Source organism: Bactrocera dorsalis, chromosome 2 (assembly GCF_023373825.1).
Source record: "Bactrocera dorsalis isolate Fly_Bdor chromosome 2, ASM2337382v1, whole genome shotgun sequence".
In the NCBI taxonomy this organism is placed as follows: Eukaryota; Metazoa; Arthropoda; class Insecta; order Diptera; family Tephritidae; genus Bactrocera; species Bactrocera dorsalis.
Genome location: NC_064304.1, coordinates 96961655 through 96978028, shown reverse-complemented (window position 1 = coordinate 96978028; position 16374 = coordinate 96961655). Strand labels below are relative to the sequence as shown.

The following is a 16374-nucleotide window of genomic DNA, read 5'->3' as shown; positions in this document are numbered from 1 at the left end:
TATTCTTTTAACGTCAGGTGAGTATGAAATCTACAAATTTTATATTTATGTAAGTGTATATATATATATATTTTATATTTAATTAAAAGTCAAAGTTTAACCATTTACGATTCTGCTAGTTTTTTCTACAACTGCGAGTTACATATGTGCATATGTATGTATATGTAGATATGAATAAAACGATATGTAGTATTGACACATCTAAAAAGATTGATATCCTTATCCTTTCGATACATTTACAATTTAACGAATAATTGCGTTGAATAAAATTTCTTTGCCAGCCTGGCCTGCCTGCCTGACTTGAGTATCACTAACTCTAATAAGTTATTTATTTGTATTTACTGTATCATGTCAAAATTCCTTCATTCATCTAATTCATATTTGAAAAACTAATATATAAGTATCAAACACAATATTTTATTTAATTCGATATTTTATGTTGTTGCATTATGTAAATAATGATTTTCATTATCATTTTGTTGTGCTAACTCCTCTCGCATTATCAACTTTGCAACCGCAAATTTGATAATAGATTGTCTGCGAGGTGAGAGTTTCTTGATGCTACTGGCATATCCCAGAAAGGTCAGATCTATGCCATCAAAAGTTCTTCCCCCCAAAGGGTCTATGTATTTGTCATGGTCCACTGATGTTATGCTTTTTGAAGTTGAATTATAGAGCATTTCTTCATTATCAGGTTCATCCATTAGTTCATCCCAACCACCTGATGTGTTTCCATAATCTGATACTGCGTTGGCAATAGCTTGATAAGCTTCCTCATCGACTTCGTCTATATCGCCTTTAATTTCGCTACTTGGACTCTGCGTCTTATTGAAGTGTGAACTTTTAACATACACTTCTTTACTTATATCTAGTTTTGTACGACTTTTTAAATTATTTTTAACAATGTGTGTTTGGTAGTCATTCAATCTTCTGTCGTAATTTCTTTTTTTCGCTTTGTTTCGCATTGTGTCTTGATCACCATCGTATCTATCATTGTGTAACATAAATGGTTTAAAAAACTCCATCTGCTCCGACCATCGCCATGATTGATATCGGGCTTCAAATCTATTGCTCGTTCTAAAACTACGAAGATATTTCGAATAACAATCTTTTAGTGTTTTCCATCTTTTCTTGGTATCGTCAACTGAAAAACAAATTTTTGGAATAACTAATGTTTTTATGCATAATATTACTATTACTTTTTATATATCAAATAAAAGGAGCACCTTTAATTCCTAAATTTGTGGGTAGCCGATCTGTTAGTGATATCCATGCTTCCTCCTTATCGATCTTGTCCTTTGCTCGCATTAATTTTCTGTCATATAAAACAGGGAAATGTTTAATCTCTTCGATCAACTTCTCAGTAAATATTATCATTTCAGATCCATCCAACATCTTGCTATATTTTAAATTCTTTTAGAAACTTCATATAATTTTTTTCGCATTTACGATTTAAGTTTTATTATTTATAAACAGAGAAAAACACTTGTCAAACAAAAGAGAACTTCTTTAATGTTGCCACCGAGTTAAACTACAGGTTTACACATTACATTTTAAAAAGAGCTTGTTTCATACGCCTTTTTTATGAATGAAAACAGTATTTTAACCAATTTGTTGTCATTTTGGGAATTTAGTTCAATAAGATAAAACACCGTATGAATGAAACTAGTCTTTTCTTTATCACAGTTATCATAAAATATTTTCAAATTCATAGCAGAATAAATTTGTAGAACAAGATATATAACATAATTACATTTACGAAAATAATTACTGCGTATACCGACTATTACATTAATTAATTAATTGGATTTAACCGCATGCGGCCTATTTACTGTTGAAGTCGATTTAAAAACAAAAAATTTGAGATATTTTTCAACAAAATGGGACCATGTTTTCAGTAAAATTGCTCTACTGAACAATTACCAATTATAGTGTCTTGTTAGTATTAAGTTTCGTGCAACTCTGTTGATTTCGAACAGGTTTAGACGAAATAGCTGTCCTCCTTACCCGTTTTTAAAAACGAAACGAAATTCCTTTCATTTAATATGTTAAAAAGAGATAAATAGATTGCTTTTTAGTAGTTCTGTTCAACGAAAATTTCCTCTAGCCCGCGAAAATCCCCTTATTTTTTGTATATAGTGGTGACTTGATTGGTGGTCTTTAAAAATACCCTAATAAATAAGTACATTTTTCAGAGAATGTGTTTAAAAGAGCTGGTATGCCATTCGAAATTTAAGTTATCATAGAGTTGTGTTGACGTTAAGTTGAGAGAAGGCGTGGAAAACACGGAAACCACACAAGCGAAAGGCATTTGAAGTTCCAAAACTAAAAATCGTTTGCGACGCGCAGTAACCAATTGGTTGAAAAAAGTTGATTGTAAACTAATTGGCGAAAGTGATATCTTTAATAATTCAAAAGTGCAACGATTGATACTATTTCAATTCTGAAATAATTCAAGTTAAATAGATCATCGCTATTGTCTTAAAATTGCCGTTTTTGGTGTAACGTGTCGACAGAAGTTGGAATGTGAAACGAAAACGAGACGGCATTTAATATACAAAAGTGATGACAAACGCATTGTAAAGGCCATTAAACTATAGTGTTATATTGAATTTACCTTATATAAAACCAATTGCAATAGAAAATAAATTTTTGTTGCAAATAAATCATCCGTACAAATCGCTAAAACATAAGTGAAAATTTATTAACAAGATATCAATACTCGGAAATCAGTTTCTTCGGCAATTGTCCGAGTAACGGTAGACCTTGTGTGGTTAAGGAGTTGAAAATATCGGTGTGTTGTATGTGAAAAGAATGTACATTACTCTTGATTCTACTAGATTAAGCTAAAAAAAAAAAAAATAAAAGTTCAAATAACGGATCGTTTTGCTTGTTTATCTCAGTTAAAAATTGGTGAATTATAAAGCCAGATTTTAAGTGAAAATCAAAACAATAAGTGGTAATTGCGTCGGGGCTCCTTTACAAAGGCAAAAATAAAGTGGAAACGATTTTCGGTAATTGTGCAAATTAAACATATCTTAACGGAAATACCAATTCCATATTGCGTACGAAGGAGAAAAGTGTCTGGAATAAGAAAATTTGGCTTGATAATCCTATTTTAGGGAAATAAAGAAAATCGTTAATTGTCTGCCATTTTGCATTCGTATACGAAAGAAATACTTATACACATGTATAAGAAAAATACGACTTTATCGAAGACACAGCGGAATATCGTACATGACAGAGTGAGAGAAATAGTGAATCAAATCGTCAGTTCATGAGAAACTAGAGCTTCGTTAAGTGGCAAGATTGCAGTGCTTTAGCCAATAAGAAGAGTGCTGTGAAAAGGTTTACTAAGCGAAAAGTAAGTAAATTTACACCACTAATTTATGTAGAATACAATTTTTTAAATATTTTGGCTTGAAAGTATTACTTTTTCTCTAAATAAGTCAGCAAAATCTATGTTACAAAAGGCAATCTGAGAAAAGTGACAACGTTGCACTTTGTATTTTTTTTATGTATTTAAATATTATTCAGAATGTCATTCTCATCTGTCATGTTAGCGTTCTTCCCAAAAATTACTTCCTTTTTCGTGGTGCCCTCTCCTTTCAAAAGTCGACCTCGACTAAAAAAGCAATACAAATAATGAAAGGTTTAAGAAATTTCAAGACGTATTATTTATTTACTCTCTATGGAGCCATTTTTTGTAGTTATTTGACCAATATTTATTAGTTAATCGCTACATTCCCTGATTTGTTTGCTGCTGTTAGGAAACAAGATGATTGTTAGTCGAATTGGTTATTAAAGCACGCACGTCCAGGGATAAAGTTGAAGAATTCGATCATTTAAAGTACATACTATTTAACCAGGTTATACTCGCATGACATGAAAAAAGACACATGCTTGGTTTGTTGTGTAGAATTGCATTGGCTGAATTTGTCCACTTTTTCAAAAAATAAGCCTGGTTGGGGTTTATCAAGAGAAAGGAAATTCTGATAGCGATTGCCCATCACACGTTTGTGAATTTTGCATTGATAATAGAATCTTTCCTTTTTATATATTTTTATTCGTTTGCCAAGTATTTAAATATTGTAATACTTATTTTTTGTTTGCATGCAAGCATTCAGATTTTGTATGAATAAAGTGAAAGAGATAAAGGGTTGGGTTTAGTATCGCGCCGGTTAATTTTGGCTTACTGTACCTAAACGAGAGAACCAAATTGAAAATTTTAAACACGCATGTATGCTTAAATTATTGAACTTTATTTTAAAACATATTTCATAAAAATCGGTTCACAAATTTTTCCAAAAATTCACTTTAAAAAATGCTATTTTTTTGCAAATTTCTCAATATATGCTAGTGTATTTTCATCTGTTGTGCATTGTACCAAACTAATTATGGATACATTTTCACGCACATATATGTATTACTTATGAATTATAAAAACCACTAGTAATGTTTTTAATTACTTTTGATTGTTAATTTCTATGTAAATCTTTAAATAAAATACACCTTTTTCTGCATTGAGTTCAACAATGCGATAAACCAAAATGACTGCTTAATTTGAACTGTCAAATTGCCGAGAAAGCACGAACAAAAGGGAATAAATTAAACCCAGTTAGCAATAAATGTATGAAGTGAACGCGAAAAGGTGTTCAATGCTAAAATACTGTGGATGGCGTAGCCGGTGTTGGACCGGCCAGGGTTATTTTTTTAAAGCGCGGCCGAAGGCCGCCCACCCAAAAAGATGTTCTATGCGAAAAAATTGATACACCCCGGTGTTGGACCAACCAGGGTTATTTTTTTTTGAAGCGCGGCCGAAGGCCGCCTACGCCAAAAGGAGTTCTATGCGAAAAAAAAATTGATACACCCCGGTGTTGGACCGACCAGGGTTATTTGATTAAAGCGCGGCCGAAGGCAGCCAATGCAGAAAGGGATGAAATGCTAAAATACTGTGGAGGAAATCCCGGTGAAGCATTATTTTACAAATTTTAGTATAAAACAAATTAAGGCTTTATATTTCTTAACGATTTCAATAATTTCAATATACCATACAAAAATGTTGGCTGGGTTGCATTGGTTTCAGTTTGTATGGAAAAATGAGCAAAAACACTGATTTTTGGTCATTTTCATAGGGCTCCCTACAGGTCTATAGGGGCTCTAGGGGGTCGAGGGTTGGTTTATTTTAATAAACCAACCCCTACCTAACCAACACTACATTCTCTATAAAACTATTTAATGAATTGAAAATTAAAAAAAAGATCCTGATGACAATTTTATAGTATATGTATATATTTTAATTTAGGTTTCATTTGGTATTAATTTTGTTTCAGGACCCTAACTAGATGTACCGCCGGAGCCATCCACGAACGGAAGGATCATACAGAAGGACTAAGATACGAAGAAGACGAAGAAGCGTAAGCTTATGAATAAAATAGCTAAAAAAAGCTTAAAACAAACCGGAAAAATCAACAGACTGATTATCAATACAAAACAAAATTATATATAAAATTTATGTATATGTTTATACATAGCAATATATATAATAACTATATGTATGTAAATGTAAATAAGGAGGAAAACATAGAAAGAGAATAACATAAAAATTAAGAATAAACACAGGAAGAAGCAGACGGAAGAACGGTGAGTTTGATGCTGACAAAAGGGAGAAAAGCTTTGGGAATGCAGGCAAATATTCAATCAGACAACAGTGCCGCATGTAAATAGATTTTCTACTTAAATTGACAACAAAAGAGCCAAGAACTGCAAACTTTGTAAACGGATAAACTCAAATTAACGTTGATTTTATTGTGTGTGATATTTAAAAAATAAGCATTACTTTAAACACAAAAAATTTAAGAGGCAAAACAGTGCGTAAAATTAATACAAAAATTAGATAAGAAAAATAAATAAAAAAGAGCTGCTTTAAGGAAGGAAAGGAACGCTGAATATCTTAAAATGACATACTCGCACAATAGCGTTAGTAATAATTTTAAAATGACAACAACCGCAGCCGCAGATGCGACGACAATTCGCTTGAAAAAAATATCAAATGTAGGTGGAGTTGGTAATGTGAGCCGCAACACACCGACAACTACTTTAAATGTAACTGCACATTCCAACAGTATTGCTAGCAGTACCAATTACCAATCCTATTACCAACAACAAGTTTTAAGTTCTTCACCACCCGGTTGTGAAATGTCATCGGGTGCTTCCACCTCATCTACGAGTAGTGATTCCTCGCTGGGTTCTAGTGGGTTTGGCAGTGGAAACAATTCGTCGCGTCAACGTAAGCAACAGCAGCGTAAACAGCAGCAAAATCAACAACATCAGCAACGCGATTCGCCACCGCTTTCAAGTGGCACAGAAAGCGCAGTTTTCTTTAGTAATAATAATAATCATTACCAATCGCATCATGGTGGCAGACGTGGAGGTAGCGCTCATAAGTTGAGTGATGGTCAAAAATCACCTCACTTCCAGCAGCAACAAGCCCGTCAATCGCCAGCTGTTATATTAGGTGGCGGTGAAAATCCCATTGCAATTAATAGCAACAGCAGCAGTGCTGGTCGCAAGACTCGCGCAAAATTCGCAATGATTAGTAGCCCATTATTTGGGAAGATATCGCCAACACAACTGGCTTTGCCTACTGCGTTGACGCATTTCGCTGGCAGCAAATGCTTTGATGCCCCGTCGCCTACAGCATTACCAAAACCACCGCAGCATTGGACCCTGGGCAAGGCAGAACATAAAGCAACCAGCAGTGCTGGACCCGGTCTACACAGTGTAACGACAGCGCGCAACCCAGCACTGGCAGCTGATGCACATACCTGTGGTGGCCACGTTGTTAAGCATTCGAAGCGTAATTTGCTCGACGATTTCGACACGCACAACTTGAAGTTGTTGTTAAATGTGCAATCATAACCGCTACGCACTCCGAATAGAATCCGTACAGCAGTATAAATTAATTCACCATTTATCTAGCGATCATCAAATAAATATATTAAAAAACAAATCATAAAATTGATAAGAAAACTGAGTTACACATATGTTAAACGCACGAATGCAAAATGTGATATTCGCAATGAACTATGTATGAGTGCGCTGCAAACAAATATTAAATCAAAATTAACATCGCAAACATTTCAAATAATTCATATAATAATATTTACAATTTACTGACCTGGAAATTAGTAGATAACAAATTTGCAATCTAGTAAATGGTGTGATACAAATTTAAACAAAAATCTAAACTAATATAAATGTACGTGGAAAATACAATATTTGCGTATTAACGCAAATTACGACACAAATAACAACAGCTTGTGATCTCAAGTAATAAAATGAAATATTTAATTTTAATATATAAACTGATTGAACAAACAAAAACAAATAAAACGCAATTTGATAACGGAAATGTAAACTTTCAAAATTCAAAAATGTAGTAAATTCACAATTCTTGTAAAAGAAACTGTACAAATATTTTTTTTTGTTTGCTTTAAGTTGTAACTATTAAAGGTGTAAGAAAATTTTAAAATATAAATCGAAAGCCGCGCGTTTTCAATTCAGTGTAAATTACACATCTATACGACACTGAAAACAGAATCAAAAACAACAAACAACACAGTGGAAAATTAGATAATATAATCCGCCACAAATAATGTATAATAATTACAATTAAAAAACTTTGTGAATTCTGTTTTTCCTGTTGTTTGCAACTGGCAGTGACACTAAAAATATCAATTTTGAAATAATAAATTCCATCAACCCACCAAAGAAAACAAAAATAGTTGCGCGTTATTATAATACAAACAAAAACAAACGTAAACAAAATGCAATAAAAGCAATAAAAATTAACAACGAGAAAAAAACCATTTAAGCTGTGACCTTACGCGTGCGCCTAAATAATGCGGAATGACCTTGCGTCACACCTTCAGATAACCAGGACAACAGCAGTTGCAGCTGCAGACATGTGAACCAATAAAGATATTAACATAAAATCACAATCAGCAGCGATATTAGATATATAGCATGAAAGCATTCATCGAGTGGGGGATATGTTCAGCAATGGCGGCAGTCAATATAAAATCATTTTTTGTAACATATGCCAAAATTTATTTTACTTACCATAAAACAACAAGATTCTCATTATTTGTATTAAATTTTAACAATTTATAACTTTAAATTTGTGAAACAAATTAATTGTAAAAATTTGTAATTTTACAGCTAGTACCCTTGTACAATTAAGCGTTGCACTTGCGCCAACACATCAAGTTCCGATATCTTTAACTTTTCTATATTTTTGATTCAGGGGATTTGTTCTATGCTAGTATTTGATTTCGTTTATTTTAAATAAATAATAAAAAATTGAAAACGAAAGTAAATAAAAGTAGCTCTTTGTAACCAACACGATTTTGACTTGAAATGCATTCTCATATGTACATACTTCTACATATAAAATGTGACTATTTAAATCAAATTACTTAAAAAAACCTAAAATTTGAAAGTTTTGGCGCGGATGTTACGTTTTTGTACTTTACATTTAAATATAATTGTAATTTAAATAATATAGTTATATTTATTTATAGTTTTCTAACTTTTACTTCAGCATCTTTCATAGAAACTGTATAATTTCATTACTTAATATGTATTTACATAAGTCGTCTGGACTGTACTGTAGGTAATAATTTGTATTATATTAAAACAAAAAAATTGAGAATGTTTCTCAATGTAATTATAAGAACGTTAACATTTTGAAAATTTGTATTAGCGAAATAACATGCTGAAAAGTATTTGCAGAAATGACAAAACTAAACCCCAAAGATAAATGTTAACAAATTTTAAAATAGAAATTGTAAATTTTAAAATGTTTGATGATACTTTTCCAACATCAAGCAATGTACAAATCATAAATACAACAATAGATAAAAGACAAAAACCAAACGACCGCAAGGTCCAATACAAAAATGCACTTTAATTTATTATTACAAAACACAATTTTTGTAAAAGACGCCTGCCAAGTAATGCAATTTTGAAGAACTGTTCCTCAAATAAATGTACATTTACAGTTGTTCAAAGATCCCAGAACCTAGCAAACATCATTTCATTCAATTCTGTACGCTCTGGCGTACACATCTATGTATTTACATTAAGAAGTGCAAGAGAAGAGTAAACATGCATACATATGTAATAAAATGTCAGTCATCAAATTAATAGCTTACTGAAGCTAAAAAAAAGCAATTTTCAATGAAAGCTAGTCGTTAATGCAAGTAAAAATTGTTAATAACCGGTGTTTATATGTATATTTTCATATAACAAGTTTGGCCATTAAAAATGTGAAAAATTGTAAAAAAAATAAAAATCTAAATATTCATTGGAAATAATTTAAAGAAGAACGTAACTGCTTCTACGATGAAAATTTTAAGTGTAAATTGATTACAACTGCCTTAAAACAGTATCCTGATGAGTGATTGTTTGCAGCTAGAGAGGAGCACTTAAGCCCAGTACCTTGTTTTTTTAGTTCATAATAATTTTTTTTTTGGGGGGGATACCAGACAGTTGTAACTGTCTGATAACTGATTTATATCAAATTAAATTGTGATGGATTATTAAGCATTTGCCGGCAATACGGTACAACAAAGTCCGATTTACTATTAAGAAAATTATAATAATAAATATGTGTGTATAAAAGATATGCTTAAAAATGGTTCTTGTTTGAACGGCTTCGAAGCATTCTTCTTATCACACGTGCGCATGATTGTAAAGCAAACCATCTAGATCTGTAGATATGTGGAGAGAAGAGGTTTCATTGGACAATGTCGTATGCGCGCATGGGGAAATAAAAAGAATGCTTTGAGAGTCGTTGTAAACAAAACTTATTAAATCTGAACTGCTGTTGCCAATTTTTGTGAATATGATGCAAATGTTAGTTGCAATCTTAAATGGTAATTTGAATTTTGTGATGCTATATACGTATGTTAGTATGTATTGAATATATTGTATTTTGCTTACTTTTTGTTACAAATATGAAATTGTATATGACACCTGTGTGAACATACAATATAATTGTTGAACTCCACAAGTAATCTGTAATGATAGTAATATAAAAATTGGACGTTTTTCTCCGACTTCTTCTAGGAAGAAGCCAGAAAGAATCAACAAATATTAAGTTATTGAAAGCGCACAATGTAATATGAAAACGAATCTTAGTTGAACAATGAAAATTATAAACAATAGTCATGTGACCAGTTGATGGGTGTGCGATAAATAAACTACACAAATTTGTTAATTTTTAACATACAATTGTAGATATGTATATGTATATTGTATGTTTTGAATACATAAAAAATAAATTATTTTTGGTTGGCAGAAAATTATATCCGCACATAAACCCAAATAATCCTTAAGTACATATGTGTATGTAAAACAGATTGAATTTGCATTTTAAGATTTTCTTTACCAAATGTACATTTTTATTTTGTGTAAATCATTAGTACACATTGCACATATATAGACCTTTTCAGAGCAAAAGCAAAAGCCACAGGCAATTGATATATTAATATGATATTGTGTGATTGCTAAACTTATCTTTAACTGTGAAAACGGCTATGTAAACTAAACAAAAACAAAAAAAAAATAAGCAAAAGTTATACATACATATTTTAAACTTTAGCCTGTTCATATACGGATGACATATTTTTCGTATATACGCATTTAAATTAATGTTTATGCCAAGCTTCTTACGATTTTGCCTCAATCTATTGAAAGTACAGCCGTGATATTTGAACGCAATCAATATTTTTATTTATGTAATCCTAGTTTATTTTTTTAGTCTATGTAAACGCTTACGATCCGTGTCTACAGCTTAACTCCAGCAATCCAACAGCAAATGCTTACAAACAATTGTGTGATAAAAATGTATCTTATGAACACCACAAAATTTACACACACACACACACACGCGTAGACATTGGTGAAGTTAAGCGAATTGCATTTTTAAATGTAAGTAAAATAAAAACAAGCGTATTTTCTTGCTACTCAGACTCAACCTGCATACATAGTAGACAAACCGAATTCCGCAAAGGGGGGAGTAGGGTTATATTTTGTAAAACAAAGTCCATTTTAATGATTTTTTCTTATGAAAAAGTTTATAAAATCTATTTTTGAATATCAGTGGTACGTTATAATTTGATATTCTAATTAATATTCCCTTAAATTTCCAAAAAATTACAAATATTAAGAAATTAAATAAACTCTTCAGCCGTTATCTCGTAAATTATGTGGAACACGAACTCTGCAGATATTTTGAAGACTTTGTTTTTTTTTAATGCTTTAAAGTTTTGAAATCTGTTGTAAAACGTTTATAAGACAGGCATTAAAGTTGTAATAACTTCGTCAATTGTCTCCAACCGATTTTGACACAGTCTTCTTCAGGTTTGATGCATTCATTTAAGTAAAAAAAAATCCAAACATTTATTTAAAAACCCTACTCCCCTCTTTAATAGCATCATAAAATACTTACAATGCTTCACATACACTTAAACCGTTAATTAAAGTTTTATGCTAGTGATTTTCATTCAACATTAAAATTCGACATTTGTACTGTGTGCCCAATATTGCTGGATAACGAGAAAAAGAAAATTATAGAAATTTTTATTTTAATATTTTTTTTTAAATAAGGTAAACACCGTCTAGTACAAAATCTTGCTATTGAAGGAGCACATCACGAATGTCTTATTGTAGTATTTACGATAGAATTTTAATTTTCATAATGTGTGTATGTGTATTGCTTTGCAGTAACAGTGCTTAAATATATATTTTATGAAAGTATTAAATATGCAAATTCAGAGTCAAAATCGTGTTGAATATTCCTTTTGTCAGTTTTTAGAGAGTTTTAAGAAATGCATGTTTTATAGTACCAACAAAATCAAGTTCATTGCACTTAACTGTTTTATTTATCATATTTCACTTTAATTTTATGCCATTTAAAATTTCTCGTACAAGAAATTTCTCAAAGAAATTAGAATGTGCTAGCTACATATGTATGTATGTATGTAGGTGAAGTTTTACCCAGTTATTAAATATATGTTGTGATTAAGGAGTTGAAAATCGAGTAGTGAGCAGGCATAATTAATTTATTGTTTAGTAACGTATGGTTTGAAGTTACGCAAAAGCTTTAATGAAGACTTGATAAGTGAAAATTACTGCAAAAATTTAAAAATAATACAAGAAAATTAAAAACTAAATGAAACATACACACCAATACAAACATTAATTATAATAAATAAAAAAAAAACAAAAAGTAAAACACCTTTTATACAAACCTTCAAGTACACCTCCACACATACATTTATAATACCTAACATCCGATTTTTTGTATGCATTTTCAATGCTTGTATGTGTTTGTAGAAGTGTTTGATAACGAAGCCTGAAAATATAAACGATAAAAATGAAATTAGCGCAACTAAATAAGTGCTTCGTGGAAAAAGTGAGGTGTAGGCGGAGTGTATTGCCAAAATATGCTCGAATATTATTTCTTTATTATTTTAATTTAATTTTTTTTTTAATTTGAATATGCATTATTATTTTTGCGCTGGAGCAGCAACACAACGTTCGGATTTTTCTGAACGGTTTGACATGTGAAATGCTCAACTTCATCGATCATGCACATTTTATGTGCTAAAAATTTTATATAAAAAATAATAAAAAAAAGTAAAATTTCAAAAAGTTTTCATCAAAAAAAAAAAAGAATTTATTCTTCCAAAAGAGCAAAACAACCAAGAGAACGTAACCGGGGAAGAAAAGTTTGAACTTCGTGTTTATAATAACGAAAGTTGAGTAGCGGCGAGCTATAAACATTGTAACACTTTTGAAAACGTTAATGCCAGCATAATTCCACTTAAGTTCAAAATGTATAGAAGTCATTTAACATTTTATTCTTTCAAACTTAAATAAAATTACGATTTTTTCGCATATTCGTTTCAAATATTTTATTATGTATATCCTACGCTTTGTCTCAACTTCGTTTAAATGCAAAATGTTCTCTTACACGAACCCTTTACGTTTTGAGGAATAAATAAATACAAAATATGCAATTTTGTGTGATAAAATTATTTAGAACTTAGATCGCTTCAATCATGAAATCACAGTTGGGTCAATTGGACCGTTTAATCTTTGTTCCATATTATATAAAAATGAAAGATATTTAATTTTCTAATTTCGGTTGTAATATAAGACATTTTAACATACAGTTAACTATTGATTGCAAACTTTCCTATATTTAGCTTCACATGTAAATTTTCCCCTATATTTTTATTTGTGGTTTCTTTTTTGTTTTGAAAATTTACGGAAAATACAAATGTTATGATAATTCAGCAGATCCATAATACAAGCCAAGTCAAGTTTTCTTTTTAATAAATATGTACAAGAAAATTTAAATCTGATTGTCAGTGAACATTATATGTAACAAACAAACGAATCATGTGTGTAAAAATGGCAAAACAAAACAACAAAATTGTAACAACTGAAATTATTTAATGAAAATGAAAAAGTTAAAAAGAAAATAAAAAAAATTTTATTGCACATTTTTGTGCAGTAAAAAACCAAAAAAAATGTAAAATTATTCAAAAAATATGTAAATTGTATTTTTTTTTATTTAATCTATGCGATTAATTCAACACCAATTTTTAAAACCCACAAACGAATAGTAATTGCCAAAAATCAAATCTGTTATTTTTTTCTTTTTAAACACCCGATTCATCCAAAAACAAAAACAATAAAATTAAAAACCGATTATATACAAATAAAAAGTTGTACAATATGTAAAAATTTTCCAATTTTACATTTGTACAATGAACCAAAAATTTTTGTGTTTTAATTTTTCAATTTTTTAATGAGACAGCACATTTATAGCGTTTTGTATATTACCAGCGTCAACGATGAAGAGTTATTGAACAGTTATCATAATCGAATATCGAGTGCCAAGATTTCCTGCATTGTCACAAAAAGCACCGAGAGTTTGCGTTCGAATATCACAACAATCAGGTGAAAAAAACACACGCTTTTGGATTTGGCTAAGCGCCAGAAAAATTTGCGTTGACATTTTTAAAATCTGAAACTTGCGTCGAAATTTGTTTTATTAATGGTAAAATGCATATTTTTACAAATTGTCAAATTTTTAAATCTACTGCTAAGGACTATGCGGAAACTAAAAATGAGATGAGAAAATAAAAAAATGGCTATAACCAAATAACATAAAATTTAAAAATATCCATAATGCTGTGGCCACTGATTCACACCATATTATCACTTAGAATAGCAATTTCCATCTTTAATCAAACTGAAACGAATACTTTACAAATAATTACTGTGTCATACCGTACTTGAAATGTTATTTTGGTGCATTGTTGGAAACGTCAAAAGCAAGTTTGAATATATGGAAGAGTAGCACATAATTTAGTTTACATAAAAGATACAAAATAAATGAAAAGAAATGGAAAGATAGAGTTGTCATGAAACAGGCTTATGTAATGTATTTTTAACTGGAAACTATGCTGCTTTGCATTGTCACTGACAAGAACACATTAAACGTCTGTAGCAGCAGTTGAAAACATATCGAAACTTGTTTTGAAATAATTGTGAGAACGAATAAAACGGTTTTGGAGTCAAAGTAATTACAAAAAATATAACTTTATGAAATAGAACTATCACCGTATGCTAATACATATAACATGTATGTATGTTTGAACATGTACAAATGTGCGTATATGCTTATACATATGGATGTGTTAGATGTGTAAGCATATATGTACATATGTATGTACTTAAATATGCATTTTTATGTTTTTCAGATCACTAATTTGAATGTAGCATTTCGAATGAAATGATATGCACTCTTCATAAAATTGTGTGTTTTTAAACTAGAAAAAGTAAATTAAAAATTTGAACTAACAGCGGCAACACATACCTATGGTACACTTGAATAAAAAATAAATAAAAAAAAAAAAAACAAATGCTAAATTTTAGGGAAACCTGAAAACAATACAAAGACAAAATCACTACAACTCAAACACCAATAATTGTATTGCATTTGTACTTAAGTAAAGAGGTTAGTATAAACATGCTTACATATGCACATATGTATGTATGTCAAATTGCTAAACAAAGGTTTTATAAATTACATGTTCCGCAAAGGTCATTTAAAAATTAAGAACACATTAACAAATCCATTTATAGTTGAACAGTATGTGCGTATTACGTATGCGCAAATATTGTATGAATATATTACAAAAACGGAAAGTTTAATAATGCCATCCATTAAACGTTACGCGTAACGTAAGTTTATGCGCGTCATAACTAATTCCGTAATGCTGGGCGAATGAATCAGCGAATTACCAACAACTACAAACACAAAGAAACAAAATAAAAATTAAAAAAAAAAAAAACGAAAGAAAACACCATTAACGCAAAATGAAAACATAAAAAGATACCTAATGGCATATAAATAAAAAAATAATAAGAATAAGTGATAAGAAAATAACAGTTAATGCATTAGAGTTATAATTCTCTGTGATTTTTGTATTTGAATTCATAATATACATACATACTTAAGTAAAATGTGTCCTGCTATACTGTATGAAAAACTAGTCGATATCTTGATCTGTGGCATTATAAATGTTTGTGTACTTTCGAAAAAATAATTAATTGAGTTTGCTAGATTTGCATTTAAGTCTATTTTATTTCATAGTTTAGAAAATAATGCAATATTTAATTCGAGTTTTATAAAAGATGAATACTTAAAGACAAATTTATCTAATTATTTGGTTAAACATTTGAATGAGATCAATTTCCCGCACAGCTTGATAGCAAAAAGATGCTAAGTCGCGAAAAACGCTTTTGAAACAAATGCAAATTGAGCAATTTTACAATTTTGAATGATCAATAAATGAAGGTTTCGTCAAAAAGCCAATGCGTGCCAAGTGTGGAATGCGTAGCTGTCTTCTTTTTCTGGTTTCCTTCATTTAATTACTGATTTGTGCGCTGCAGAAAAAGCGAAGAGGGGATTAGCTGCAACAAACAAAAATATACATACATACATATTTTCAACTTATGTATTCTTAGTGAAATGATATAAATATGATAAGAGTTAAAGATACAAGTGTATATATGTATGCAATTATGTATATTTATTTAAACAAAATGAAAAAAAAAAACGAATTCCAGCAGATATTGCATTAGTGTAACAAGTGTTGGCTTCAATTGCGAACCAAATGACGATTGGGATCCTTACCCAGTTTTACTCAGAACAATCTTCACACAATATACTTGTAACATTTGTACATACATACATACAAATGTACTTATGTAGAAAAGTGCGTA

The 16374-nt window shown here is 30.4% G+C and overlaps 2 protein-coding genes across 5 annotated transcripts; one reads left to right on the top strand and one right to left on the bottom strand.

Annotated features, from left to right (window-relative positions):
• Positions 1-395: 395 nt before the first annotated feature.
• On the bottom strand, positions 396-1524 carry LOC105231646 (uncharacterized). 3 transcript variants are annotated; one of them, XM_029552597.2, is made up of 2 exons: positions 1227-1524; positions 396-1168 (listed from the first exon to the last, which is right to left on the bottom strand). In XM_029552597.2, the coding sequence occupies exons 1-2, from the start codon at positions 1393-1395 to the stop codon at positions 435-437; spliced, it is 903 nt and encodes a 300-aa protein (XP_029408457.2). In that variant the 5' UTR covers positions 1396-1524; the 3' UTR covers positions 396-434. The 3 variants fall into 3 exon arrangements, 2 of the variants coding, with proteins under 2 accessions (XP_029408457.2, XP_011211366.2); XM_011213064.4 differs by having other exon boundaries at positions 396-1144; positions 1227-1523; XR_007421830.1 differs by having other exon boundaries at positions 880-1144; positions 1200-1400.
• Positions 1525-2221: 697 nt separating this feature from the next.
• LOC105231647 (vitellogenin-A2) lies at positions 2222-13572 on the top strand. 2 transcript variants are annotated; one of them, XM_011213066.4, is made up of 3 exons: positions 2222-3014; positions 3123-3364; positions 5334-13572. In XM_011213066.4, the coding sequence occupies exon 3, from the start codon at positions 5959-5961 to the stop codon at positions 6919-6921; it is 963 nt and encodes a 320-aa protein (XP_011211368.1). In that variant the 5' UTR covers positions 2222-3014; positions 3123-3364; positions 5334-5958; the 3' UTR covers positions 6922-13572. The 2 variants fall into 2 exon arrangements, with proteins under 2 accessions (XP_011211368.1, XP_011211367.1); XM_011213065.4 differs by having other exon boundaries at positions 2222-3364.
• Positions 13573-16374: the final 2802 nt, after the last annotated feature.